This window comes from Mus musculus, chromosome 5 (genome assembly GCF_000001635.26).
Source record: "Mus musculus strain C57BL/6J chromosome 5, GRCm38.p6 C57BL/6J".
NCBI lineage: Eukaryota > Metazoa > Chordata > Mammalia > Rodentia > Muridae > Mus > Mus musculus.
The window spans coordinates 71,680,715-71,708,665 of record NC_000071.6 but is presented as its reverse complement, the minus strand read 5'-3'; the positions used below and the strand labels follow the sequence as shown (position 1 = coordinate 71,708,665).

Below are 27,951 nucleotides of genomic sequence, written 5' to 3'. Positions count from 1 at the left end.
CATCCTGTCTACTCTCCCAGAAAGTGATGGTATGTAGACAAATGTGTTTCTAGAGCAGTTTCTTTTCGCACAAGTGAGAATATTCAGTAGTTCTGTGATATAGCTTGCATTCTCAGCTCAGTCTAATCTCTTGACAATACTCCCTGTGCCCTCTTAATTCTCAAAATAGTGAGTCACCTGCAGTTCCCAGAACACTTCATGCCGTTCCAAGGCATGCTGCCTATTCATATGCCTTTACTCTTGCTTGGCAGGAAGATTCTTCTTTGTGTTTGTAGTCTATAGATTAATTTCGGGCATGATCCCTTAGGTATTATTTCTTTGTTCTCCTGGAAGACCCCATGATATCTATCTATCAATCCATCCATCTATCTATCTATCTATCTATCTGTCTGTCTGTCTGTCTGTCTGTCTGTCTGTCTTTCTGTCTGTCTATCTATGTATCAAATAATCCTTTGCATTGATTGAACATAAGTGTGTATAATCTATTTTCCTCCATACCTCAAAAAGCACCGAATGTCACCAAAATTTGTAGTGTCTTTCCAATTCTGGCCTCTATTGAAGACCTGATAAGACTAAACATTTAGTAGGCTTGTGATGAATAGAAACACCCAAGATCAGGATAGCTGTCAATGCTTCAAAAATCTTCCACGGGGCAATTTTCCATGTTTCAAATTATAATATTAAACTACACACCTAAGCCCCCTATAGACTGTATAATTGACATAAAGCCCCTTTTTTCTTACTAGATTAATTAAATGCATGGTCTTAGAAAAATTCCTTTAAGTTTTACACTCACAATATGATAAGAGGTTTCATGGGGGTGTGCCTGGTGGGGTGATGTTTTGGCCCTCTTGGTAGGCTGTGATGATCTTAACAAGGATAACTGGCTAACTGCACATGAAAACTGTATCTTTTGCTTTTTCCATGTGACCAGCTTCGCCCCCAGGTCATAGCTACTGGTAAGAATCAGTTGATCTTGAAGCACACGTGACAGGTGCTAACTGACAGATGATGGAAGCCTTTCTGCAAACTTCCTGTTCAATAGAGAAAAGTTAAGGGACTCCCGAAAATTCACAACCTGCTGAAAATAACTGTTCTAAGCTCAGTCCTAGTCTCAGGAGAGAAGAATTCAGTGCTCTCTGGGATCATATAGGGAGTATATACTAATACTGAGTCAACTATATGCAGGTAGCAACTTATCTTCCTTTATCCCAAAGGATACCTATGACATTTGAACCCATTACTGAATCTTAGGCCAGCTGAAACTTTTAAGTTCATTTTACTTTCAAAGCATTTTGATTTTATGATGAAGCAACATTTCATTTGGGCATGAGTACTGAAGATGGTATCAAGTACTTAGGACAACAGTTCTCAACCTGAGGGTCATGGTCAAATCCTCCATCTCAGATAATACATTAGCATTCATAAAAGTCATAAAATTACAGTTATGGAGTTGCAAAAACAATAATTTTTATGGTGGAGATCACTTCAACACTAGGAACTGTATTGAAGGGTCCCAACATTAGGAATACTGAGAATCACTGACTTTAGGGAAATAGTAAGGCAGAAAGAACCAGAAATGCTCAGAAGTGACACTGAGAGTCAGTTCAAGCAAACACCCAGGTTTTATTGCTCATTACTCTGTCACTGCTAAGAAAGATTTTAGGAAGATTGAATAAGAACTTGCAAGTTATCTTGAGGAAATAAATAAATAAATAAGCAAACAAATAAACATGTACTTCCACTCCATAGAAAGTATTGTAATGTATGAGTTTGGTAACAGCACAACAATATCTCCAGCATGAGTAAAATGAATAACATCAGACTAGAAATTCTACAATATAGCCTTTACCTCAGTCAGTATTCAAGACAATATAAACAAGACATCAATCAGGTTTCCTTTGAGGACTGTTCATCAGAGTTTCTTGTTGCTGTCTTTGCAAATGTATTAGGAAGATAAGGTTGACTGATGATTTCATGAGTGATCAAACAGTGCTTTCTGACAATGCACCGCATCACACTCTATCATTCCTGAGGACCTCCCAAGAGGTTCCACTCTGGAACACTCGGAGCAACTCAGAAAAGCCTTGCTGATTGACTGTCTAACCAAGAGAATGGGCTGGAACAAGATAGAATCTCACAGTGGCATAAAAGGAAGTAACTCTTGACTCTGGCACAGTCTAAATTCCTTAAGGATGGAAATTTTAGGGTGTTTGAACCGAAAAGGCTTTAGCAGTTCCATGATCTGCTTCACTTTACAGCAGAACTTGCTAAATCCTAGAGCAGACAAAGTCTACACTCAAGTTCCCAAATTAAATACAAGGAATACTTTAAACATTTAAGTCTTACTAGATTGGCAGTTAAAGCAGACACAGGAACACACACCCTGCTTTCAGGTTTTAAGACTTGTGTATCTCAGTCTGGCCTGACCTTGCTTTGTATCCAAACATCTGATCCTCCTGCCTCCACCAACTTGTTGCTGGCATTATAGACATGTGCCACCATTATCAGGTTTTGTGGTACCACAGATCCAAACTCCGCTCTCTATGTGCTGGGCAATCATTCCACCAATGTATCCACGGGCTACATCCCTATGTCCTGGTTTCAGATTTTGAATTTTTCATGTACTAGCTCTGTAGCTTTGGAGTTTGTTTTTGAATTTCTCTCTTCCTATGATTTTTCATGTCTCATTTTTATTTTTTTCAATGTATAATAAAGAATGAGAATTACGTACCCTTAAATCAGAGTGGGATAAGCAATTGATTTAATGTTTGTGAGAGGCACATTCTACATGTGTGTATTATTCAATAAATATTTATTTTCACTATCTTGCCTACTTTGATGCTCAGTCTGTTCCCGTAATCCTACAATTGCTAACTTTAATATATGAACTCCAACATTTTCATATCCGGATAGTCTAGTTTGAATGTGGCTTGAGGCATAAAATGCCTGTTATCTTCAAACAGACAAAGCAACCTGTCTCGCTCTCAGATAGTATATTCTAGTGCAGAATCTGAAAGAGGGTCCCTGTAGAGTTCTCACGAAAGAGAAATGGATGCTTATCTATTTATTTATCTACTGGTGTGTGTTCCAGCTTTTAATTGGTGCTGACCGATCTGCTTGATTTCCAAAGGAAACTTTATTATAACCCAAGAGAACTTATTGACAGCAGCAAGAATACATTTGGGCTATTTTTAACACAGCTGTTGCTGGCTGTTTGGTAAAGAAAAACAATTTCAGTGTTCCATATTGGGAAGAGTAAAAGTAAAGGGTATTCTGTAAGGGGGAAGAGTGGTAATGTTGGCTATTGTGCACAGCAATGTTTTTTTTCTCTCCACTTAGCACCAGCTGAGTAACAAGTATCGATACAGGAAGACATCAGGTTCCACTGAACCACATCCTCTTGTTTATCTTTAATTACGAACTAATCTTCCCTTTGAGCACAGCCACCTATTAGACTAATTAGAAAGTAACTTCTTAGAGAAAATTAAGAGGGGAAAAAGGGGGGGAGTTCACTTTTACAGACAATAGAATAATATTCTTTAACTTCGATATTCAAAGTGCTACCTGAACAGCAGCAGTTGGCACCTTGATGGAGAACTAGGAAATATCAACACTCTGGTTCCAATCCCGAACCTCAGATTCAGAATTTGCATTTGGCGAGCCTCAGGGTGATCGAGGTGTGCCTTTAAGATTAAGAAGCTAAGGCACAGAGGAAGAAGGATTCCTGCAGGGAGAAATTCTGATAGGTGGTTCTTTTCTTGAGCCAACGGGAGAATGTACCAAGCACCTATGGATTCTAATATTAAAGTAGCAACACCATGGAATATAAATGGATATCTGTTCAGTTTAATTTGTTTTATGCATCATTTATAAAATCCTGTCTCTTTCGTCCCCATCATTGTGGATGCTGTTTGTGATTCGTGCAAGATCATTCACCTATGCACCTTCAGAAATGTGAACACAGGGATGAGGCCACCTCCTGCAAGCATGGCTTGTTCTGTGCCTGAGCCTGAGTCAGAGATCTTCACTATAGCCTTCCACATGTGTACACTTAGGCCATCCTGTCTTTAGCTCAAAGGAAGAAATTGTATTTGGAATTGCTTCTTGATGATAGCACCTGGTTTTTGCATGAGAAGGGACAGTCTGTTGTAGAAATCAGAATGGGAAAGCTTAGCTCTTTGGTTGTTTGCATTCAGTGTCACAGCTAACCAAGATACTACTCAAAGGAGAAAATTTTTGTCCAGTACTGGCTCTTCTACTGAGCACAGGGTAGTTATTTTATGAGTAATTGCTAGGAACCCTTCCCTCCTTTCATTCTACCTGCCTCAGATATGTTTGTACGTGTGTGTGTGTGTGTGTGTGTGTGTGTAGCACTTCATAAAAATTCTAAAACTAAAAAGATGTGAAGGGTTTAATGTACAAATAAATAGAAAACTGGCATTTTTTGTATATAAAAGTTAAGAAAACAGTAGCACTATATGGTTACTTTATATCACCACAAAGTCTATAGTGAGAAAAAAGACTTTTCTTTTTGAAATGTTAATTAAAACCTTAAAAGAAATCTTGCTTTCAATTATATATAATGCATATATATATATATATATATATATATATATATATATATATATATATATATCTTCCTACATTAGAATTATTCTCTAAAGGTTTTAATTCACTGCTCAGGACAAATGACATATTTTTCTCATATTTAACTTAAATTAATTGGTAACTTATGCATAAAAACATATCAATGGTGCACTATAATGTAATCACAGTAACACATCTTAGGATTTCTGGCAGATAGTCTTTGCCAGAATAGTTTCTTTTTCTTCCCTTAATTTTGGTACACTTTATATCCTTAAATCTAATGTTTGTTTAAAAGTAGTCCTGGTATGATATTAGCCTTCAAATGGGCAATAAACAGATTTTGAAACATATCTTACTTAGACTAGTGCAAATAGGACCAAAATTAACAGAGCCCTAGTTCTCTAACCCTTTAATGCATAATTATATGCCATGTTCTCAGCCATAGAATGGGTTATAACAATAATGACCAAAAATGTGAACATTAATTAGCAATGTTGTAGTAATGGATTTAACTTACATTTCATTGACTACTAGTTGTGTTATTTTATTGTTAATTCTTATTTTGTTTTCAATCTGTAGAAAATTTTCTGTCATATAATATCATGCAAATTAGTGTCCATCAAGGTACAGAAGCATGCTTAATAACAAGCTAAACATCCTATTTCCCACAGACCTTCAGTTCTACTTATAGTGCCCCAAGCATGTTGCAGCTAATTCTCTTCTTAGTAAGTGGTTAGGGCAGCACTAACTATCCCCGCTGTGTGCATACATTCTCTCAACTCTTAAAACAAATACTTTCGGAACTTTCATTTTCCTGGGTTATTTCCGGTGTATTTATTTCCACACTTTGTCATAGATGAGCCACTAAGTTAAGCCCGAGTCTTGTCAGTAGCTGTCATTAAAAGGAAAAGAATACCCAGAGCAAGGGTTCTAACTTTCCAGCTTTCAGTTGTCACTATCTGCCTCTGTTGCTGATGTCACAGTGAAACACAATGAGTATTTAGGTAAAGGGCATTATCAAAGGCTCATTTATGAGTGACTATTGAAAAACAAGCACACCTGTCATGGAGTAGTGAGCAAACAGACTATTGCTCAGTCATTAGGAGAAGTTGTTCTATGCCACCACATTTACATGCATCCTTTCTCAGCTTGTCTATGAATCCACTTCAGTGACAAGGCAGAGCTTCTTGTTGTGTAGTTTATATAATCAGTATATAACACAATGTACTTTATAATATAGTTAAAAGAATGCTAAAAGTATGTATATAGATTGTGTGTAAAGGTCTCTGTGTGTGCTGCACACACACATGTGCATGCATGCATGTCTGAATTTGGAGTTGGGAGTCTACCTCAGGGCCTTTCAGTTCTGGAAATCTAATTTACCCTAACACAGTGACATAGACCATGTACAGAGGCACAATTTACCTTCTGGGATCTCTGAATCTTCTATATTATAAATGATCTATGGAGATATTTACACAATGCCCTATAAATGACTGAACAGGGAAATGTTATCATTATGTATCTGCACTGGCACTGATTGTTAAGCGAGTACATTGTGCAATGTATCTGGTTGCATTTGCAGTCATGGGCCACAGTTGTTCTGTATGTGGATCTAACCGTGCTCTTCTGAATGTTTGTGAATAGTTGCTTTGTGGTAATAGCATGCATGTAAACAGTATCAGTCTCTTAAACGTCTTTGTTTATTAAAAAAAAAATCTACTTTCTAAATCAAATTTTAAAAATGGATTTCTTTTTCAGTGTAGTAGTAGAAAAACACTTGAAAATATTATCTGAAACAATCCAAGACATTATAAAATAGCATTTTAGCCAAACCATTTAAGACAGCGAGTTTCAACTCTGCCAACCCCAACCACACATTTTATCCATATACCACCCGTTGAATGATCTATAAATGTATGTATTGCTTCCTGGCCTAATCTAAAAGATGAAAAAGGAAAATTCTTAAACCTTAGCATATTACAATAAAAATGCCCCACTAGGAATGGGAGGAAGAACAATAAGTGTTACAGAGAGAATATCCGAAAGGATCCCAGTCTAAGTTACTCAGCGTATCTAAATCTCTGGTGCTGGAATTAGTTCCCTTTTGGGAGTGGATAAAAATGACCTTTTGTTCCTGTTGATCTTGCTGTTCCCTGGGTGGTGGGTTCTAGAAAAGCAACAGGCAATTCCTTCCCTGGGAACTCTCACAATTAGAAAAGGGCTTCTCAGGGTGAATGGAAACAACCAACAACACAAGAGGCTGCTCTGACTTGAATCCCTTTTACCACAGCCCCAGAGAAAAGAAGTGCTATGAAGACGGGGGGGGGGGGGGGGGGGGGAGGAAAAGAGGGAGGGAGGGAGGAAGGGAGGGAAGGAGGAAGGGAAGAAGGGAGAGAAGGATGGTAAAGTGTAGATCCCTTAAAATTAATGACTAAAATAAACCAGCCCTCCCCCACCTCAGTCCTATTAATCATCAGATCTCTATTTTTTCTGCCCAGATTTCTAGACGAAAGCCAAGTCATATGACTCGCCGATTCTCCTCCAACTTAAAACTTTCAAGCTGCAGGAAGACAAACACATGAACCCTTGCATGGGTCCAGAATGCCTAGAAGCAAGCTTGGGCACTTCTGCTGTTAGCAATCCTGAACTGTTCATCTCAGCCTGTTGCTCTTGCCACACACTGCGCTGGATTCTGTGGTAGGGAGGGGACACTCGCGAGCCCAGCCAGCCTGGTGGCTGAGATGGGTGGGTTGGGGCTTTCAGGCTGCTCAGCTGTGGAGATTTTGGGGCTCTTGTCTGGCCACAGCTGGCTGCGAACCCCTGGTCCGGGGGAACCCACTGTACACCACTTGGCCGCCGGCAGATGGTGCCCTGCACAGCCCGACAGTCGGGGAGACCCGGCTAAAGTAAGGCTCAGACTCCGCCCCAGCCAATCCACCGGCGCAACAGTCCCCCTTCCTTCCCAAAATAGTGCGGAGTACGTCTCCTTCGGAGCACTGCGGTAGCCTGTGTGTGTGTCGAAAATACAAACTGTGGGGCGACCGACAGTGTGTGTACTGGAGTGGGGCGTACGCGCGGAGTGGGGACCCTGGGGACCAGGGCCGAGGTGACCACCAATGAAAAGCAGAGGACGGGGAACTGGTTCATTTCTCATCTGCGTAAGCTCGGCCGGCCGCCGAGCCCTTGGGGAGGCCACTCACCATATTCACTTCCGAGACCATGTCTATGCTGGCGACATCGATCCGCATCCCGACGTCCACCGGGGGCCCTGCCAGGGAGGTGGACCACAGCAAAGACAGTCTTTGAGTGGCAGGGAGCTGAGGGGACATTGGGGGCTTCCCAGATCTTATTACAGACTAAGCAGGCTCCCTCCCTACCCCTTTCCTGTTGTAGGGGACAGCGGGAGAAAACAGGTGTGGGCACACGCGTGATGCAGTGACAGTGCAGAGGGTGTGTCGGCTTGAAGAGAGGGACAGCTCAGCCTGAGGATACGTCCACCTGAGATTGGGGATAGTGCGTGGTGTGTGTGTGTGTGTGTGTGTGTGTGTGTGTGTGTGTGTGTGTGTGTGCGCGCAGGGCGTAGTATTGCACGTTTACAGGAACGGTAAAATGGGGAAGGAGGCATTATATCTGACAGAAAAGGTGAACTAGGGATGGGTAACAGGTTGAAAAAAAAAATGAAGAAGCATTACCTCCAAAGTCCGGCCGCAAGCGAATGTCATATCCTTTGAGCAGTCGGTCCACTGTCTCTTTCACGTATGACATGTTGCTGGGTTCATTGGAGCTGAAGGGAAGAAGTAGGGACCGTATTCAGAAAGATCACAAACTGAAAACAGACATAAAAAAAGATCCAGGCACACCTACCCCCAAATAACAAGATACATGATCCAGCAGGCACGGGAAAATAAAAAATAAAAGAAGAAGAAGAAAATCACCAAGGAAAAAAAAAGAGAGAGAGATTGAAGCAGGCAGCTCACCTGTGTGCACAACAAACCATAGCAACCATCACGGGAAAAGAGAGAAGCCCCAAACTCTCTCGATTTTGTACTGTCCACATTCCTAACTCTGATGAAAGAATTGTCTTTTCTGCGAAGATTCAAGGAATGCAACTTAGTCGGCGGCTGGGCAGTAATTCCCGAATGGACCTGCGCATGCGCAGAGGGTACTCACTACCAAAAGACACCTTGTGCCTTGCAAACAATATTCCTAGTGGAACAGGCAACAGATTTCAATCCCTTTAAAGTTCCTGTCTGAGGTGCTCCGCGTTCTCTGGGTAGTCGAATACAACCTGCTGTCTCTATGCAAAGGAGCCAACGTGCCTGTGTGTGTGTGTGTGTGCCCAGTTTTCCTGAGCTGTGGTTTGCTGTGTTCCTTTCCCTCCTGTCCTAAGCTTGAATTTTTTTCTTTTTCCTTTTCTTTTCCTTCTTTCTTTTCTTTTCCTTCTTTTTTTTTTCTTTTTTAAAACAGGGCTTTCAATGATCTGGCTAAGGCTGTCTGGCATCTTTTGTTGACAGTTATAGAGGTCCTAGAACAAGAAGTCTGGAGATGGTTCTCTGGTTGTCTGTAGAAAAGATGGGGAGGGTGCTGGGGAGGGGAGTGGGCAGAGACTGCCCGGCCGGCCGGCCCGGAAAAGGAGTTTGGGGGTGGGGAGGAGGAAACACAGGGAGGGTTTGGGAGTCTTGTCCTCTCTTCGGAGGTTATGAAGACAGCTGCTTGCTTGTGGAATTGGAGGGGGGGGGGGGGGAGGAGAGAACTGACTAACTTTTAAATGTATGCTTTTCCTTTAGCTCCCATCTCCATCAGTCCACTTGGAATGGGAAGTGAAGAGAAGAAGAATGAAGCAACCCTGGCAATCAATCTTTTTTTCCAGGACCTTTGCTGGTAAATCTTGTAGGTTTTAGTCGCCCAAGCTTTTTGCTTATAACTGTCAGTGTGCTAGCTCCTGTTCTTAATCCCTAAATTGAACACTGAACATCCTCAGTCTAATATGCCTTATGCAGCCCGGGAAAAGCCAATCTTCTTTCAAATAAAGGGAAGTTAGGAAATGCAATTCAGTACATATCACTAAAAAACATGTTAGGTGGTTGGAGATTCTGGGATGGATTCATGCCCTTTGTTAAATAGCATATATCAAGTCTTCATTTGATACTAGGTATTCTGAAACTTAGAGTAAACTTTTCACAAACCCCTTACAAAGATAAGCAAAAAGAAATCACTTCTTCCTGATATTGTCTGTGTAAACTGAAGAATTATTACCAAACCAAGAAGCACTAAAAATTACCTTAGAGGAGAAGAAAAAACAAACAAACAAGCAAACAAAGAACAGAAGACAAAGCTTTTGTCTGGCAAGGAAGGGGAATTCTTCTTGAGGGAGAACAGTATGTACTAAATCTTACAGACTGGAAAAAGTACTTCTATAACTGTATGCAAAAGAGATCCATTGTGGGGGGGGGCGGAGAAAGTGATGGTGGATGATGGGATGTGGAGGAAAGTCGAGGAGATCATTTAGATTCAGGAGACACTGAACATTTAAGTAAGAGTTAATTTTAGAGAAAAAAAATCTGGTAGAACAGTTATAAGGATCATTGACATTTCCCACTTGCTATGTCATTGTTCTTGTGCATACAACACGGGTCATCTCATTCAAACCTTGCAACAACACAACAATAGAGATAATGAAGAGAGGGCTTTAGACTACTGAATTCAGTAGTTAATGTCACACTGCTAATAAGTAGTGACATGTACATTTCAACCTAGAATCCTTGGATACTGCTATTCTCTGCATTATATAGCACAGACCATAAAGGCAAGAATTAGATAGGAGAAACAAGAAGACAAGGAGGTTATTGCAGAAGGAAAGAAAAGAAGATACTGTTTAGTTTGGAGAGAAGTAACAGGTACAGCCTTCCTAAAGTATAACAGAGACAACCAGAGGTTACAGGAGTCACGAACTAGGCACATATGAATGAATCCTCCTTAAAAAAAGTACAGTCATTTCAACATGTACTGAACTTAACATTCTCAAAAAGATAGTAACATTAATTTTATATTATATTTGAGCACCATAAAACCCTTAACCCTCAATGCTAAGTCTCAGATTCCTTAAGTTTGCTTGAGACGATGTCGACTTGTTCTTAAAACACATATGAATCTTCTTTTAGAGGGTATAAGAAAAGATTCATTTACATCTCAAGGTCCTGCTGAAACATGGAATCTGCTCTGTACAACTCTGCAAAAGCCACACGGCCACACACAAGCCACTTACAGGATTACCACATCCGTAGCTGTGCATTTATTTTTTTTAGATGTTTACTGAACATTTAGGAGGTGCCAGCCTTCATGCTGATGGTGTAGCAGTAAACAAAATAGTGTTCAGTTTCTTTTCTCACCTGTGGAGGGTATAAACACACACAAGGCAGAAAAGAGATATTTGGTTGGGTGCTCACTGAGGCTGCTCATTTAACTTGTACACAATTCATTAGAATGTGCACTTTCTAGTTGATTATAAATTCCTAAAATCCTTTGTGGGTAGAAAGCATCTCCACTTTAGCAAGGTCTGCTTAAGAGCCTTGACTTCACTATTGAGTCAAGGTGTGAGTTTGGATATTTTAACCCTAGTGTTATGCATGCTTCTGCCAGATCAATCCTACTGGGTTTTGCTTTGAAATTATACTTTCTGATTAGACAAAAGGACAATCTAAGAAATCATGTGATAGTGGTTTTTTCATTTTTATTAGTGTCAATAGTATAAAATATGGTTTATTATAACATTTCATATGATAGCCACCACTTATCATTGGAATACTGCTGAAAATGCAACCAAGTTTGTCTTAGCTATGTATGAGGAGGGTCTCTCAGAAGATAGTTTCTCAGGCCTTCATACTCTGGAAATTGTCTGGTTTCCTGAGTAGTTTGCATCTTAATAACAATAAGTATCTTAAAACCCATTGTTTTGATCACTGGGCATGTTAGAATCATATATACAGCTTAGCTTTAATCATTATGCAAGATGTTAATGACCTGCATTTTGATACATTGAATTTCTCCTTGATGTTTTAGGAGTCTAAATTTAATCTTCCCTCTTCACACTTTACTAATTTAAAAACAGATATGTTGCACTGAATATATAGAGTTTGTAAGTTGTCTTGGAACTGCGAAATAAATAAACCTTAAAAACTAAAAAGAAATAAGTTAATAATTGATCCAGATGCTTTGGGGAGGTTTTTTTTTCCCCTCACAGCCTGAAAAAGGCAACACTTCCTTGTCTTGTGAAGTTGCTTGTTTCTTCCCAACACCTTTTTCTCCCTTCAGAGCTCAACCCAATTAAAAAAAATATGTCTCTGAAACCCTGAAGGCCAATGACAAGCACAATTCTATTTCCTTCTGTCCAAACTCTTAGAAGAAAATGGAAGAACCTTAGAAATTAGCATCTAGGTAGAAATAAAAGTAATTAAAAACATATTCACAAAACACTAACACCTCTAACACATATTCTTAATATTTCTTTAGACAGACAAAAACAAGGAAAAATTAAAAAAAAAGCTATTCTATTATAGTAACTTTAAAAGTTCTAAATGAATCCTAAAAGCTGGGGAAAAGAAAGAAAGAAAAAAAGAAATAGAAAAAAGAATAAAAAAAAGAAAATAGAGAAAGAGGAGAATGTAAGAATTGAAAATTGTAACATCTTATCTAGACTTAAGGAGAAGTTAAATACAAATTCAGAATCTAGTTCTAAAGTTTAAATGCAATAGTGGGAGGTAAGAATAAGCCAGGACACACGCTCCACTATGTTCATAGCAGGCTTATTTATAATAGCCAGAAGCTGGAAAGAACCAAGATGCCCCTCAGCAGAGGAATGGATACAGAAAATGTGGTACATTTACACAATGGAGTACTACTCAGCTATTAAAAACAATGAATTTATGAAATTCTTAGGCAAATGGATATATGTGGAGGATATCATTCTGAGTGAGGTAAGCCAATCACAAAAGAACTCACTTGATATGCCTGCACTGATACGTGCATATTAGCCCAAAAACTTAGAATACCCAAGATACAATTTGCAAAACACAAGAAAATCAAGAAGGAAGACCAACGCGTGGATACTTCATTCCTCCTTAGAATAGGGAACAAAAAAAAAAAAAAACAAAAACAAAAAGAAAGAAAGAAAGAAAGAAAGAGAGAAAGAAAGGAAGGAAGGAAGGAAGGAAGGAAGGAAGGAAGGAAGGAAGGAAGGAAGGAAGAAAGAAAGAAATATAGATAGATTTGGGAACATCTGTTTTTAGGATGTCAAGACATATTTAACCTATACAAATGGTAATATCCTGTTGCTTGGGTCTTCTGTAAAGATAGTAGTAGAAGCACATATAAGGCCAGAGGAAAAGTTAAATACAATAAAAGTCTATAAGGTAATTTGTTATTCATAAAACAATAATTTGTTATATGTACAAAATTTTAAGACTGGTAGAGATAAAAATAAAAGATGAAATGCAAAACTTCAGAACGTTATAAAAGCCGAGCAGAATCTACTTTTGATCTTGTTTCATAGAATAAAGTTTAGTGTGCAGGGGCTGGAAAGATGGCTCTTCATTGATTGCTCTTCCAGAGAACCTGAGTTTGGTTCCCTGCAATGACATGGTAGCTCACAAACAACAACTCCTCCGCCTCCTCCTCCTCCTCCTCCTCCTCCTCCTCCTCCTCCTCCTCCTCTCCTTCTCCTTCTCCTTCTCCTTCTCCTTCTCCTTCTCCTTCTCCTTCTCCTTCTCCTTCTCCTTCTTCTTCCTCTTCTTCTTCTCCTCTTCCTCCTCCTCCTCCTTCTTCTTCCTCCTCTTCTTCTTCTTTTTATTTTTTGTTTTTTGTTTGTTTGTTTGGGTTTTTTTTGAGATAGGGTTTCTCTGTATAGCCCTGGCTGTCCTGGAACTCACTTTGTATATCAGGCTGGCTTTGAACTCAGAAAATCGCCTGCATATGCCTCCTGAGTGCTGGGTTAAAGGCGTGCACCACCATGCTCCGCTAGCTTAAAACCTTCTTTATGGGATCCATTGCCCTCTTCTTGTGTGTCTGAAGATAGCTATATGCATTCTTATACAAATAAAATTAAGAAAATGTTTAGTGTGTAGGATCATCTGAAAAACAAAATATTACAATCAGGATTTTTTGGTATCTGGTGGATATTTATTGTGTTTCACATACAGGTTTCAAGGTTACTCATTTCCCCATTCACTTATGGAATGTCTGTAAGGAGGATGTGGTTTGAAATTATACAAAAATAAGCAATAAATGTGTAAAAACATCCCAAGTAACCAGTATATAATACAAAAGAAATACTGGGGAAGAACATTTATTATTTTTCATGTGGCCCTAAAGTCTAAAGAAGATGCCTTAATAGAGCTAAATTCTTCCTTTAGACATTATAACACACTGAAATGTGATGCGGGGAGGGGCTAAGCCAGGGGAGAAGCATCACTAAAGGTTTTAAAGTTGAGGGTGATACAGTAAGTGGAGGTAATTGATGGAGCTTTGAAGAGAAGTTGTATTTTCAGTAGAGGCAGGAATGTGCAGTAGAGAAGAACTGGGAGAGAGTTTGGTGATGACGAATAACCCACTTATCCATGTGTGGTTGATTGACCCTGACCCCTGAGCTAGTGTAATACAGACTGCTGAATGCCCCGTGCCAACTAAGCCTCTTGGATTTTCCTCCTTCTCCCTCAGTGTGCATCTCAAATGCACATTTCCAATTTCTTGCCATTTCTATCTGGCTGCCGATGAAATTCTCTCATTTTCTTTAAATAAGAACTAACAATCTCCCCATTTGTACTGGTCCCTGAAACGATACAGCCAAAGAGTTGCTACTTGAAGATTTACCTAGTTATTTTTATGGGATAAAATCAAAACGGAGAATCCATTCTTTCTTTGGAAAAATGAGCAAACATTTAAAAAAAACACTGCATTTTCTTCAGTCATTTGTTTTTGTTTTTTTTAATAACATACTGATGCTGAATACACATTGGATAAAGGTTTTGGTGAGTTGCCCCTCTTAGATTTGCAAATGTATTAAGAATGGGCATAGAAAGCTTTAAAATTTGCCTTAAAAATATAAATACTATTTAATATGAACTCTCAAATAAAAATGTAGATATGTAATAAAAGGTCATCAAGAAATAAGGACAATGGTCATGAAGAAGAGAAATAAATGTCATAAAAATAAAAACTAAGCCACTACAAAAAAGTAAAGCTACTTCACCGTAAGTGTGATTGAGTTTGAGAATGCATAATAAAGAAAGCACACTTCTGGGAGCAGACATGCACAAAACAGACATGAGGCAATGACAGTGAAATGCAATGCCAAGTCTGACAGAAAAATTCCACAGAGAAAGTAAATGATGTAATCAGAGAGCATATTAGTAAGCTGGATAATAAATAGAATCAAATAATTATTCAAGTGGCATTGGGAAGAAGAGGCAGAAAGAGGAGGAGGAAGAAGGAAGTAGGGAGAGAGAAAAGAAGAGGGAGAAGAGGAGATGGAGAAAAAGGAAGAGGAGAAAGAGAAAGAAAAAAAGAAGGAAGAAGGTGAAAGAGGAAATGAAGAGGAGGAGGAAGATGAGGAGAAAGATACACCAAAAATGGAGAAGAGAGGAGAACAAAAGTTATAAAAGGAGTTATATAACAAGAAAGCAGGGAGAAAAAAGGGTAAGGAAATAAGTTAGAACTTAGAAATGTCCCAGAAACAGCAAAAATTATTAGTTTTATGATTGAATGGGCACACTGGATGTTAAACAGCATTAACAAGTCATATTTTATTGAAATTTCAGAACATCTGGGATACAGAAAAATCAAAGAAAAATAAATCATCTACATGGGAAAGAAAATAACTTGGTATTCTTCTTATCAGCAAAGTTAGCACCAGAAGATAGTGAAAAGTCTCAAAAATCACAGCAAGTATCCAAGTGTGAACTCTGTAATCTAACCAACTAGCATTCCAGTATGTTAACACTATAAACTCACTTCTAAACATAGAAGAACTGAGAAAGTGTTGGCCCAACAGATTCTTCCAGCAGAAAAGTTGATTCCTGTAAAAAAAATCATAAATATGAACTAAAAAATTTTTGACACAAAGTGAAATGATAAGCAAATAGACCGACCTTTAAGGCATTTTTTTTTGTTAAAATAGTAGGAAATTTAAAGCATAAATCAAGAATTTACTCTGATTATATAGGCCAAAGGTATAGATCAAAATATTGTCACTTAGAGAAAATGCTGTGAAACTGACAAGTTGTGAAGAAGGAAGGTGCAGATAGATTGAGTACCATGTATTTCTTAAGTGCACGTTGAGTTTATTGAGCATTTGTCACGAGCCAAGACCTGCTTTAAGTTTTCTTCATATATTATGCCATTTGTATCTCTAAACTCTATTGATTTTGTTGAAGTCTGAGAAAAAGATCAGATGAGAAGAGCAACTTCCTATGAGTAACAAGCCCAGAAGTAAAAGGTCCCATACATAAGCTTTACCTGCTCCACTCTTCAGTTTCTGAAAGACAACTGGAGATCATGGAAAGGGTGACACGCAAGTGCTTGGGAAAACAACAACAACAACAACAACAACAACAACAACAACAACAACAACAACAACACAACCAAGGAATTTCTCCCAGCATAAAAGAAAGGACTGGTCCCATTTGTCAAGATTCTTCATCTTAGAGCATAGGCTATTGGTGTTCTAGTCAGGAAAATTTCCCCTGTGCCCATGTGCTTGTAGGCTCTTCCCCCACTTTATCTTCTATTACTTTGAGGGTATCTAGTTTTATGTGGAGGTCCTTGATCCACTTGGACTTGAGCTTTGTACAAGGAGATAAGAATGGATCAATTCGCATTCTTCTACATGCTAACCGGCAGTTGAGCCAGCAACATTTGTTGAACATGCTGTCTTCTTTCCAACGGATGATTTTAGCTCTTTTGTCAAAGATCAAGTGACCATAGGTGTGTGGGTTCATTTCTGGGTCTTCAACTCTATTCCATTGATCTATCTGTCTGCCATTGTACCAGTACCATGCAGTTTTGTTTTTGTTTTTTGTGTTTTTTTGTTTTGTTTTTTGTTTTTATCACAATTGCTCTGTAATATAGCTTGAGGTCAGGCATGGTAATTCCACCAGAAGTTCTTTTACTGTTGAGAATAGTTTTCGCTATTCTAGATTTTTTGTTATTCCAGATGAATTTGCAAATTGCACTTTCTAACTCTGTGAAGAATCGAGTTGGAATTTTGATGGGGATTGCATTAAATCTGTAGATTGCTTTCAGCAAGACGGCTATTTTAAGTATATTAATCCAGCCAATCCATGAGCCTGGGAGATCTTTCCATCTTCTGATATTACTTTCTTCAGAGACTTGAAGTTCTTATCATACAGATCTTTCACTTGTTTAGTTAGAGTCACACCAAGATATTTTATATTATTAGTGACTATTGTGAAGGGTGTTGTTTCCCTAATTTGTTTCTCTGCCTGTTTATCCTTTGTGTAGATGAAGGCCACTGATTTGTTTGAGTTAATTTTATATCCAGCTACTTTGCTGAAGTTGTTTATCAGGTTTAGGAGTTCTCTGGTGGAATTTCTGGGGTCACTTAAGTATACTATCATATCATCTGCAAATAATGATAGTTTGACTTCTTCCTTTCCAATTTGCATCCCTTTGATCTCCTTTTGTTGTCGAATTGCTCTGGCTAGGACTTCAAGTACTATATTGAATACGTAGGGAGAGAGTGGTCAGTATTGTCTAGTCCCTGATTTTAGTGGGGTTGCTTCAAGTTTCTCTCCATTTAGCTTGATGTTGGCTACTGGTCTGCTGTATGTTGCTTTTCCTATGTTTAAAATTGCAAAGCTTCTGTAAGGCAAAGGACACTGTCAATAGGGCAAAAAGGCAACCAACAGATTGGGAAAAGATCTAAACCAATCTTAAATCTTTTTTTTTCCATTTTTTATTTGGTATTTAGCTCATTTACATTTCCATTGCTATACCAAAAGTCCCCCATACCCACCCACCCCCACTCCCCTACCCACCCACTCCCCCTTTTTGGCCCTGGCGTTCCCCTGTACTGGGGCATACAAAGTTTACCAATCTTAAATCTTATAGAGGGCTAATATCCAATATATACAAAGAACTCAAGAAGTTAGGCTCCAAAGAAACAAATAACCCTGTTAAAAATGGGGCATAGAGCTAAAGAAAGAATTCTAACTGAGGAATACTGAATGGCTAAGAACTACCTAAAGAAATGTTCAATATCCTTAGTCATTAGGGAAATGTAAATCAAAACAACCCCGAGATTCTACTTCATGTCAGTCAGAAAGGCTAAGATCAAAAACGCAGGTAACAGCAAATGCTGGCGAGGTTGTGGAGAAAGAGGAACACTCCTCCATTACTGATGGGATTGCAAGCTGGGACAACCACTCTGGAAATCAGTTTGGTAGTTCCTCAGAAAATTGGACATAGTATTACCTGAGGACCCACTAATACCACTCCTGGGCATATACCCAGAAGATGCTCCAACATGGAATAAGGACACATGCTCCACTATGTTCTTAGCAGCCTTATTTATAAAGCCAGAAGCTGGAAAGAACCCAGATGTCCCTCAACAGAGGAATAGTACAGCTATTAAAAACAATGAATTTATGAAATTCTTAGGCAAATGGGTGGAACTAGAAAATATCATCTTTAGTGAGGTAACCCAATCACAAAAGAACATACATGGTATGTACTCACTGATAAGCCCAGAAGCTCAGAATACCCAAGACACAATTCACAAACCACATGAAACTCAAGAAGAAGGAAGACCCAAGTGTGGACACTTTGATCCTTCTTAAAAGGGGGAACAAAATACCCAATGGAAAAAGTTGCAAAGACAAAGTGTTGAGCAAAGACTGAAGGAACAACCATAGAATACCCTACCTGGGGATCCATCCCATAAACAACTTCAGAACTAGACACTTTTGTGGATGTCAACAAGTGCTTACTGGCAGAAGCCTGTTATAGCTGTCTCCTGAGAGGCTCCACTAGTGTCTGATAAATACAGAGGTGAACCCTCACAGCCAACCATTGGACTAAGCACAGGGTCCACAATGGAGGAGCTAGAGAAAGGACTCAAGGAGCTGAAGGGTGTAGCATCCCCATAGGAGGAACAACAATATGAACTAACCAGTACCTCCCCTCCTCCCCCCCCCCCCCAGAGCTTCAGGCACTAAATCACCAACCAAAGAGTATACATGGTGGGACTCATGGCTCTAGCTGCATATGTAGCAGAGGATGGCCTAGTCTGTTATCAATGGGAGAAGAGGTCCTTGGTCCTGAAAAGGCTCTATGCCCAAGTATAGGGGAATGCCTGGGCAAGGAAGCAAGTGTGGGTGGGTTGGTGAACAGGGGGAGGGGAAACTAGGAAAGGGGACAACATTTGAAATGTAATAAAATAAATATCTAATAAAAAAGGACTGCATTAGAAATTCAGTGTTACTTTGGGTCTAAAAAATGATAGATCATCACACATGAAGGTCTATGCATGTGCACATAAGATAAAAATGCAGGTATGTCTGCACATCACTTTGAGTACTTTTCACTTTTTTAAAATTGGTTATTTTACTTATTTACATTGCAAATGTTGTCATCCTTCCAAGTCCTCCCTCCAGCAAAACTCGCATACCATTCTGGTCTCCCCTTCACAAACCATCCATTCCATCCCCTCTCTACTTTGCCTCTAAGAGGGTGCCCCCCCAACCCACTCACCCCCTCCTACCTCACCCCTCTAGCACCCCCTTTAGTTTGGGCATCAAGCCTCCACAGGATCAAAGGCCTCCCCTCCCAATGATGCCAGATAAGTCCATAAGCAGCTCCATTCATATGTACTCTTCCTTTGTTGGTTAAGTCCCTGAGAGCTCTGTGGAGTCTAGATTAGTTGATGTTGTTCTTCTTCCTATGAGCTGAAGGGGATTGCAACCCCATAGAAGAGTACTCTTCACTTTCAAATTATTTTTATTCCTGCTGCCAAGATTGTTAAACTACACCAATATTAGAATTGAAAATATAAAATATTTTTAAGGAAAAGAAATCTCCCATCTTAAAATTTAGCAATGCATTAACATTTTATAAAGCACCAAGAAAGAGAAAAAGGGTGAAGAGAGTAGATTCTATAATTGTAAATCTACATTATCAGTAACATTTTCATGATGGCCTTTTTCTATTAATACCCAGAAATATTAGAAATTCAAGCATAAGTTGGTTGTTTTCTAGAAAGAAATATGCAATTGATTTTTAAAACACAAAAATGAAAGCATGTATAAATAATAAAAGTAAAGATTTTTAATTCTGAAAATTAAAGTGTTCAACCCAAATACGTGAATTTAAAAGCAAATTATTTAAATTTTAAAAGAGAATAACCAATCAGTCTAAGCTTATTTTGAGCTTCTTAAAAGAAAACAATTTGTGGGTTTATTCCTCCAAAGCTTTAAAGCATTACACAAAATTTTGTGTAATTTTAGTGGAAGTGCAAACTTGCACATCCACTTTGGAAATCAATTTGGCAGTTTCTCAGAAAGTTGAGAATAGTTCTTCTTTCAAGACCCAGCTATACGACTCCTGGGCATACACTAAGTGATGCTCCACCATCCCACAAGGATACTTGCTCAACGGTGTTCACAGCAGCTTTTTTCATGGTATCAGTACTTGGCCTGTTGTTCCTTATGAAATAGTCACGATGAGAATATGAAGTCATTAAGAAGCTGAGTGTTAGAAGAGGTCCTTAATCCCAAGAAGTAGGAAGGCTGAGGACACGGGGCACAAGTTCAAAGCTTTCTTGAGCTTTGGGATGAACTTAAGTCCATCCAGAATAATTTAGTAAGACCTTGTTTTTAAAGCTGTAAAAATGAAAAATGGATTGGGGATAGGTTAGTGGTAGAACATTTGCATATGCTGGGCCCTAGGTTCAGTTTTTAGCATTGTGAAATTAATTTTACTGACAATACTCCACAGACAATGATTAAAGTGAGAAGTGTGTGTGTGTGTTTCCGCGTGTGCGTGCGCGTGATTATGTATATATTTGAGTTCTTCAAAGGAATCATTATGTAGTGCAAATTTTTCTTGATGATAGCTACTCTCTTCTGTATTATATATTACTTTTAGTTTGCAATGTGTTTCTTATTTCAATATTTGGGTTGAGTCTTAACCTAACACAGTCTCTGACCACAACCCATGTGAAAGTCTATAGCACATATTTTCAGTACTGCCCAGAGATACAGTTCTCAGTTAAGAACATGTTCATTAACAGTCCCCTGCCCCCTGGGATTGAGCAGATATATAACTAATGTGACCCTTGGCTAGGTATCATTGGAAGGAAGTGTAATTTCACCTAGTTGCCAGAATCGTACTGCTTTTCATTAAAGTTTGACCCATCAAATGATGAACCCTTTAGATTTGTTCAATGTTAACACCAGCAGAAAACTTAACAATCTGACAACACCACAGCCCTTGAGGTTAACCTGAGAAATAGAGAAGTATTTCTATAATTTCACCTTGAAATGCCAAGGCCAGTTGATCTCCATGGGAGGCCTCCCCTTCTCCAAGGAGAAAAGGAGGAGGAAAGGGGGAAGGGAGAGGAAAAGGTAGGACTAGGAGAAGAGAAGAAAGGGGAAGCTGTGAGAGGGATGTAAAGAAATAAATTAACGAAAAAACACAATGATAAAAGTAGACTTGTTTTGTCAGCTAGTAGTCAGCAACATGGCTTTTGTGAGGCCAAGAATTAACCTACCCCCTCTTTTTTCTTTTAAGGGGTTAAAAATATAGCTCATGGTAAGAGAAATGGTCTAGCATGTGGAGCATATAGAGTTTGACCCCAGTTCTACAAACCCCTAAGGATGGGTGGTTTTGTTATGAAATTCCTTCCTTCTTGCCAAGGGCCTGCTATCTAATTAGCATTAAACTGCTCTGATGGCCAGAAGTAGCTCTGTCCACTTCACTCCTGTAAACTAATATGCAGCCCTGCTTTATTCACAGTTTGGCTTAAACTTCTATTTGACCAAACTTTCTCTATAGCTTCACTGTTAGTGTAATATATAATTTCCCCACTTCATTATAATCCCTAGAAATAATATTTATGATAGCATCTAACCAAAATATGACATAGTGTGGAAGCTCAGATAAGTCTTAAATAAATATAAGAATAGAATACACAAATAAAGAACATCCCTGATACAATGGAATAGAAAAGCCTTGATAAGTTCTATTCTTAATCACAGAAATTCAACATGTTTCAAAATTCTCCTGTTTGTCTATTGCTAATATAATATGTTGAAGGACAGCAGGCAAATCTATACAAACTAGGACAGGCAGTTGCTTTCCAACCATTCTCATCAATGTCTATGAAAACATACACTATCTACCTTGAAATTACAGATGAAAATTTTCATTCTGAAATATTACCAACACCTGGATATAATTCAGAGATTGTACAATATTGGGTTCTCTCATGAGTTTGCTTTTCAACATGAAAAGTCCCAGGAAACAAAGGTTTTTTTGAACTAATTCATTTGGCACTTTCATTGAGTTGAGTTGACCTTGTAGAGCGAGTATGTTTTGTGTAGACATGTATATCCCTGTGAGTATCTCTGTGTATATAGGTTCAGGCATGTGTGTATAGTCTTTTCTACAACACCAAACCTAAGTCCAAGAGCTCTTAAAGTAATCAGACTCTCTAAAGGATTTGTATTTTATATGCTACTGAGATAATTTATGGCCAGAGCTCCTGGATAGCTTCAGGAAAGTGGCTGGGTTCCAGGGGAAACAATTGTTATTAGAAGGTTGAAAAGTTCAGTCTGACTTCTCACTTCTTTCCAGTAGGAAAGAAACCCAAATATTCAGGTGATTACAATGTTTATTAATTAAATCAGTCTTAGGTCTATAAGGACTTTTCCAGAAATTCTACAAAGGACAATTGCAGAGCTTCTAGATTGATTACTAAATAGAGGTACTTGTATGGTAGGTGTCTAGACAGGCTTTGGAACCATTGGTACATTCCTCTATACCTTGCCAAAGTCCCATTTCCAAACTCCTTTTCAAATTTTATATTCTACAATGAATAGTTGATAATAAGAAAATCACTCTCACGAATTGTATGAGCCATTCTACCCAACAATGAATTGGAGGAGCAGCAGTTATGGGAAGTTCTGATTTATATCCCATGGGTTAGAAGTACAAAAAATGTTACTTGACCCATATAAAACCAGATACATTGAAATTAATAGAGGATAAAGTGGGGAAAGCCTCGAAGATATGGGCACAGGGGAAAAATTCCCAAACAGAACAGCAATGGCTTGTGCTGTAAGATCAAGAATTGACAGATGGGACCTCATAAAATTGCAAAGCTTCTGTAAGGCCAAAGACACTGTCAATAAGACAAAAGGGCACCAACAGATTGGGAAAGGATCTTTACCAATTCTAAATCTGATAGGGGACTAATATTCAATATATACAAAGAACTCAAGAAGCTGAACTCCAGAAATTCAAATAACCCCATTAAAAAATGGGGCTCAGAGCTAAACAAAGAATTATCAACTGAGGAATACCGAATGGCTGAGAAGCACCTGAAAAAAATGTTCAACATCCTTAATCATCAGGGAAATGCAAATCAAAACAACCTTGAGATTCTACCTCACACCAGTCTGAATGGCTAAGATCAAAAATTCAGATGACAGCAGATGCTGGCAAGGATGTGGAGAAAGAGGAACACTCTCCCATTGCTGGTGGGATTGCAAGCTTGTTCAACCACTCTGGAAGTCAGTCTAGTGGTTCCTCAGAAAATTGGACATAGTACAATTGGAAGATCCAGCAATACCTGTCCTGGGCATATACCCAGAAAATGGTCCAACTGGTAATAAGAACACATGCTCCGCTATGTTTATAGCAGCCTTATTTATAATAGCCAGAAGCTGGAAAGAACCCAGATGCCCCTCAACAGAGGAATGGATACAGAAAATATGGTACAATTACACAATGGAGTACTACTCAGCTATTAAAAACAATGAATTTAAGATATTCTTGGGCAATGGATGTATCTGGAGGATATCATCCTTAGTGAGGTAACTCAATCACAAAAGAAGTCACATGATATGCACTCACAGATAAGTGGATATTAGCCCAAAAACTTAGAATACCCAAGGTACAATTTGCAAAACACAAGAAAATCAAGAAGAAAGAAGACGAACATGTGGATACTTCATTCCTCTTTAGAATAGGGAACAAAATGCCCATGGAAGGAGTTACAGAGACAAAGTTTGGAGCTGAGACGAAAGGATGGACTATCCAGAGACTACCCCACCTGGGGATCCATCCCATAATCAGCCACTAAACCCAGACACTATTGTATATGCCAGGAAGATTTTGCTGAAGAGACCCTGATATAGCTGTCTCATATGAGGCTATGCCAGTGCCTGGCAAATACAGAAGTGGATGCTCATAGTCATCTATAGGATGGAACACAGGGCCCCCAATGGAGGAGCTAGAGAAAGTACCCAAGGAGCTGAAGGGGTCTGCAACCCTATAGGTGGAACAACAATATGAACTAACCAGTAACCCCAGAGTTCCTGTCTCTAGCTGCATATGTAACAGAAGATGGCCTAGTTGGCCATCATTGGGAAGAGAGGACCCTTGGCATTGCAATCTTTACATGCCCCAGTACAGGGGAATACCAGGGCCAAGAAATGAGAGTGGGTGGGTAGGGGAGCAGGGCGGGGGGCGGGGGGCGAGTGTATAGGGAACTTTCAGGATAGCATTTGGAAAATATCTAAGAAAAAAAAAGAAAAAAGTACAGAAAATAACCTGGAATTTGCATTGGTATCTGAATGGACACTGATTGGTTAGTGTTGGGAGCCTTTATCACCCACATGAACAAATTCTCTCTCTAAGGCTGTAAAATTAAGTCATAGAAACCCAACTGGTATCTACTGAGGAGACTGACTTGAGTTTTGTGGAATAAGCAGGACATGCAAGAATACAGATGAATATTTTCCCTACACATAAGAATTTGTAGAGAGAAAGCCACAAATTTTCATTAGTGATAGAAAATCAATATAATATACTCCTCAGTTTAAGTACCAATGTAATTCCATTAAAGTACATACAGCTTCTTTGAAAACATGGTATGTTAAAAATGAATGACAATTTTTGCAACAAAGAACAGCTAAAAGAATATATAGAAGAGCCAAAAACCCCAAAACAACAACAACAACAACAACAACAACAACAACAACAACAACAACAGCAGCAACAGCCAGATGATTTTTGCATCCTACCACTCAACATTGATCACAGAAACTATGGAATCTTGAAAATTCAGAAGAAAAAAAAGCCAGAATCTGGTCTAATAATATATGATACCATTATAGATTATGGAGTCAACTGTAAGAGATAATAAGATTTCCAGTGCCTTTAGGGTCAATTAATAAATAAGTTAAAAAGAACCCTGGTTACACCCATAAACAGAGTATGCGTACTAGGATGAGAAGATTCATATACTTAGCTACTCCCGAGCTTAAATCTTCTATGTCATTCAATTTAACATTAAACAGTTAACTTTGCCTTACATCCTGGCATATATTTGTATCTGAACATTTAGAAAATGGAATTAGGGGATCAAAGAGAAGTTCTTTGGGGGAATACACAGACATCTGGGGACCAGCTGAGCTGAAAGGCAAGAAGTGTTTGAAATTTAAATCAAATTATTAAACATACTGTATGATGAAAGTATTTTTCACAATGTAAGAAATTAACAGCAAAACAAATCTTAAACTAACAAAGTAGAAGCTGAATAACTATAAAGTCATAAATCAATAACAGAATGAACACTATATCAGAATTTCTGAACTCAAAGGAAAGAAAGATAAACACTATCTGAAGCCACAAAATGGTCACTATACAAAACCAGTAACCAACTCATTAATTCTTAGGTTTAATAATTCTTAGGCTTATAATTCTAAAAACATTTTAAAAACCTTGAAGACCCAAGTATTCTTAAGAATTGGAATGAGTGGCGTCACTGAAATTAATTATCTAGCCAGAAAATGAAGGTTCTTCAGTACTGAGGCTCAGCATTGCTTTTCACACCACCCACAACCCTAATCTACTAGAAATGTCACTCTTCAGAAGTTCAGTTTGTTGCTCTACTGAAGCAGAGCTACATGTTCAGGAATGGTGTGTGTGTGTGTGTGTGTGTGTGTGTGTGTGTGTGTGTGTGTGTGTATGTGTGTTTGTGTGTATGTGTGTTTGTGTGTATGTATGTATGTATGTATATATGTATGTATGTATGTATGTATGTATGTATGTATGTATGTATGTGTGTATATGTATATGTGTCTGTGTATGTTTGTGTGTTTGTGTGTATGTATGTATGTATGTATGTATGTGTATGTTTATATGTGTGTGTTTGTGTGTATGTATGTATGTATGTATATATGTATGTGTGTGTATGTGTGTGTGTGTGTATGTGTGTATGTGTGTGGATGAAATTTTAGAAAGCTCTGAGCCTTTGGAAGGAAGATTAATAAATCAGTACATTCTTATAGTGTTTCATAGTGGTCAAATGAATGTCATGAAGTTATAATTTTGAGGCAGACTCTTAACTTTTTCCAAGCACTTTCTAGTTAGAGTGGCATGCTGTGTGTTTTAACTGACAGAATTGTAAAAGAAACGTTGTGGGTGACTTTGTAGCTGACATGACCACATATCTAGTGTAAACTTCAGGGCTTTCAGTTTTCCTGCGCTTCTATGAAGCACAAAGGAAGGAGGAACTGCAGGATGGAAGCAGCTAAGATTTGCAAGTTATCACCAGCTCAAACGCTACTCAGCCTTACAGAAGAAAGAATAAAAAATTCTTATTCTATGAACTTGTATTGATTGTTATAAAAACTAGGATTGTCATGAAAAACAATAAAATATATGAATCTGAAATATATGTAATGTTAATAAAAACAAATTTCCTATAATAATATATATATAAAATATTAAGCCACTTTATATGTTATGTGTGTTGTATACATATTTGATAATAACATAAATGTCCATGGGACCATGGATAACAAATTAATATGATGGCTACTTCAAAAGACGAAACAAGTGTGGGTGCTTCAGTCCTTCTTAGAAAGAGGAACAAAATACTCGTGGGAGCAAATACGGAGACAAAGTGTGGAGCAGAGACTGTTGGAAAGGCCATCCAGAGACTGCCCCACCTGGTGATCCATCCCATATACAGTCACCAAACCCAGAAACTATTATGGATGCCAACAAGTACTTGATGACAGGAGCCTGATATAGCTGTCTCCTGAGAGGCTCTTCCAGAGCCTGACAAATACAGAGGTGGATGCTCACTGTGAACCACTGGAATGTAACAGTAAGACATTGTTGAAAACAGCATATGCTTGAATATGGAATATGTAGAGTACTGACTCACTTGGCTGCTTCCTCTCTTCTGGGTTTCATAGTGCCTTAGTAACTATCAGTTTTGCCCAGGAGTGAACTCTGAGAACTACAATGATAACTGGTCTGGCAAAATATGGCCACTGATTTAATAGTGGCATGAATGTCACTGTAGTAACCAACTCTTGTCTTATTAGATGTAATGCCTGTTCCACAAGATAAAATCTATGCCTACCTTCATTTCTCAGGCCATGAACTTGTGACTAAATAATTCAAAGTCCATAAAGGAGGACATTATTCTTTTTCTGCTTAGTTGACACAGTGTTAACCTTACTCCTAACGATTTCTTATTATATTCACACATTAGTGTATCTTTCAACTTTTGTCTGGAAAACTTTTTTTTTGTTTTCCCAGTAGTTGATGATCAACACAGAAATTGACAATTGGTCAATGTGCAGAGGACAAAGAAGATTGGGGATTCTCAGCCCTACTTGGAGCATCTATATAACATTCCTTCCTGGAAGAAGAGGTGGGGAAAGATTGTAAAAGCCAGAGGCCCTCGATGACTACAACGAAGCAACATTTCCTGGATACAGCAGGGCATTTACACATGTGACCTTATGGAACAGTGGTTATCCACTTCCCTAGTGCTGCAACCCTTCACTCTAGTTCCTCATGTTGTGGTGGCCCCAAATATAACATTATTTTTGTTGCTACTTCATTATTGTAATTTTGCTACTGTTAGGAATCATAATATAAATATCTGTGTTTTCCAGTGATCTTAAGCAGTCTCTGTGAAAGGGTCGTTTGAACTCCAAGGGATCACACCCCACAGGTTGAACATCACTGTGATAAATATTTTAAAAGTATGCATCAGACTTGTACAATCTCAATCCGGACAAGATTTCAAGAAGGCAGGGG

At 38.6% G+C, this 27,951-nt stretch overlaps 1 protein-coding gene and 1 long non-coding RNA gene across 4 annotated transcripts in view; one reads left to right on the top strand and one right to left on the bottom strand.

The window, feature by feature from the left end:
- The window catches only part of Gabrb1 (gamma-aminobutyric acid (GABA) A receptor, subunit beta 1), a 491,652-nt gene that overhangs the window by 440,907 nt on the left and 22,794 nt on the right, over positions 1 to 27,951 (bottom strand). The window contains exons 1-3 of one of the 2 annotated variants that reach the window (NM_008069.5): positions 8,571 to 8,734; positions 8,286 to 8,377; positions 7,794 to 7,861 (exon numbers count right to left, since the gene is read on the bottom strand). In NM_008069.5, coding sequence (NP_032095.1) covers positions 7,794 to 7,861; positions 8,286 to 8,377; positions 8,571 to 8,650 — 240 coding nt within the window. In that variant the 5' untranslated portion in view covers positions 8,651 to 8,734. Of the gene's footprint in view, positions 1 to 7,793; positions 7,862 to 8,285; positions 8,378 to 8,570; positions 8,735 to 27,951 lie in introns of those variants that run through there. The other variant, NM_001370968.1, reaches the window with a different exon arrangement.
- Gm38562 lies at positions 6,958 to 27,751 on the top strand. 2 transcript variants are annotated; one of them, XR_868471.1, is made up of 4 exons: positions 6,958 to 6,995; positions 7,092 to 7,290; positions 9,381 to 9,474; positions 27,445 to 27,751. It is a non-coding gene; the product is annotated as a predicted gene, 38562 (long non-coding RNA). The 2 variants fall into 2 exon arrangements; XR_001784871.2 differs by having other exon boundaries at positions 7,092 to 8,848.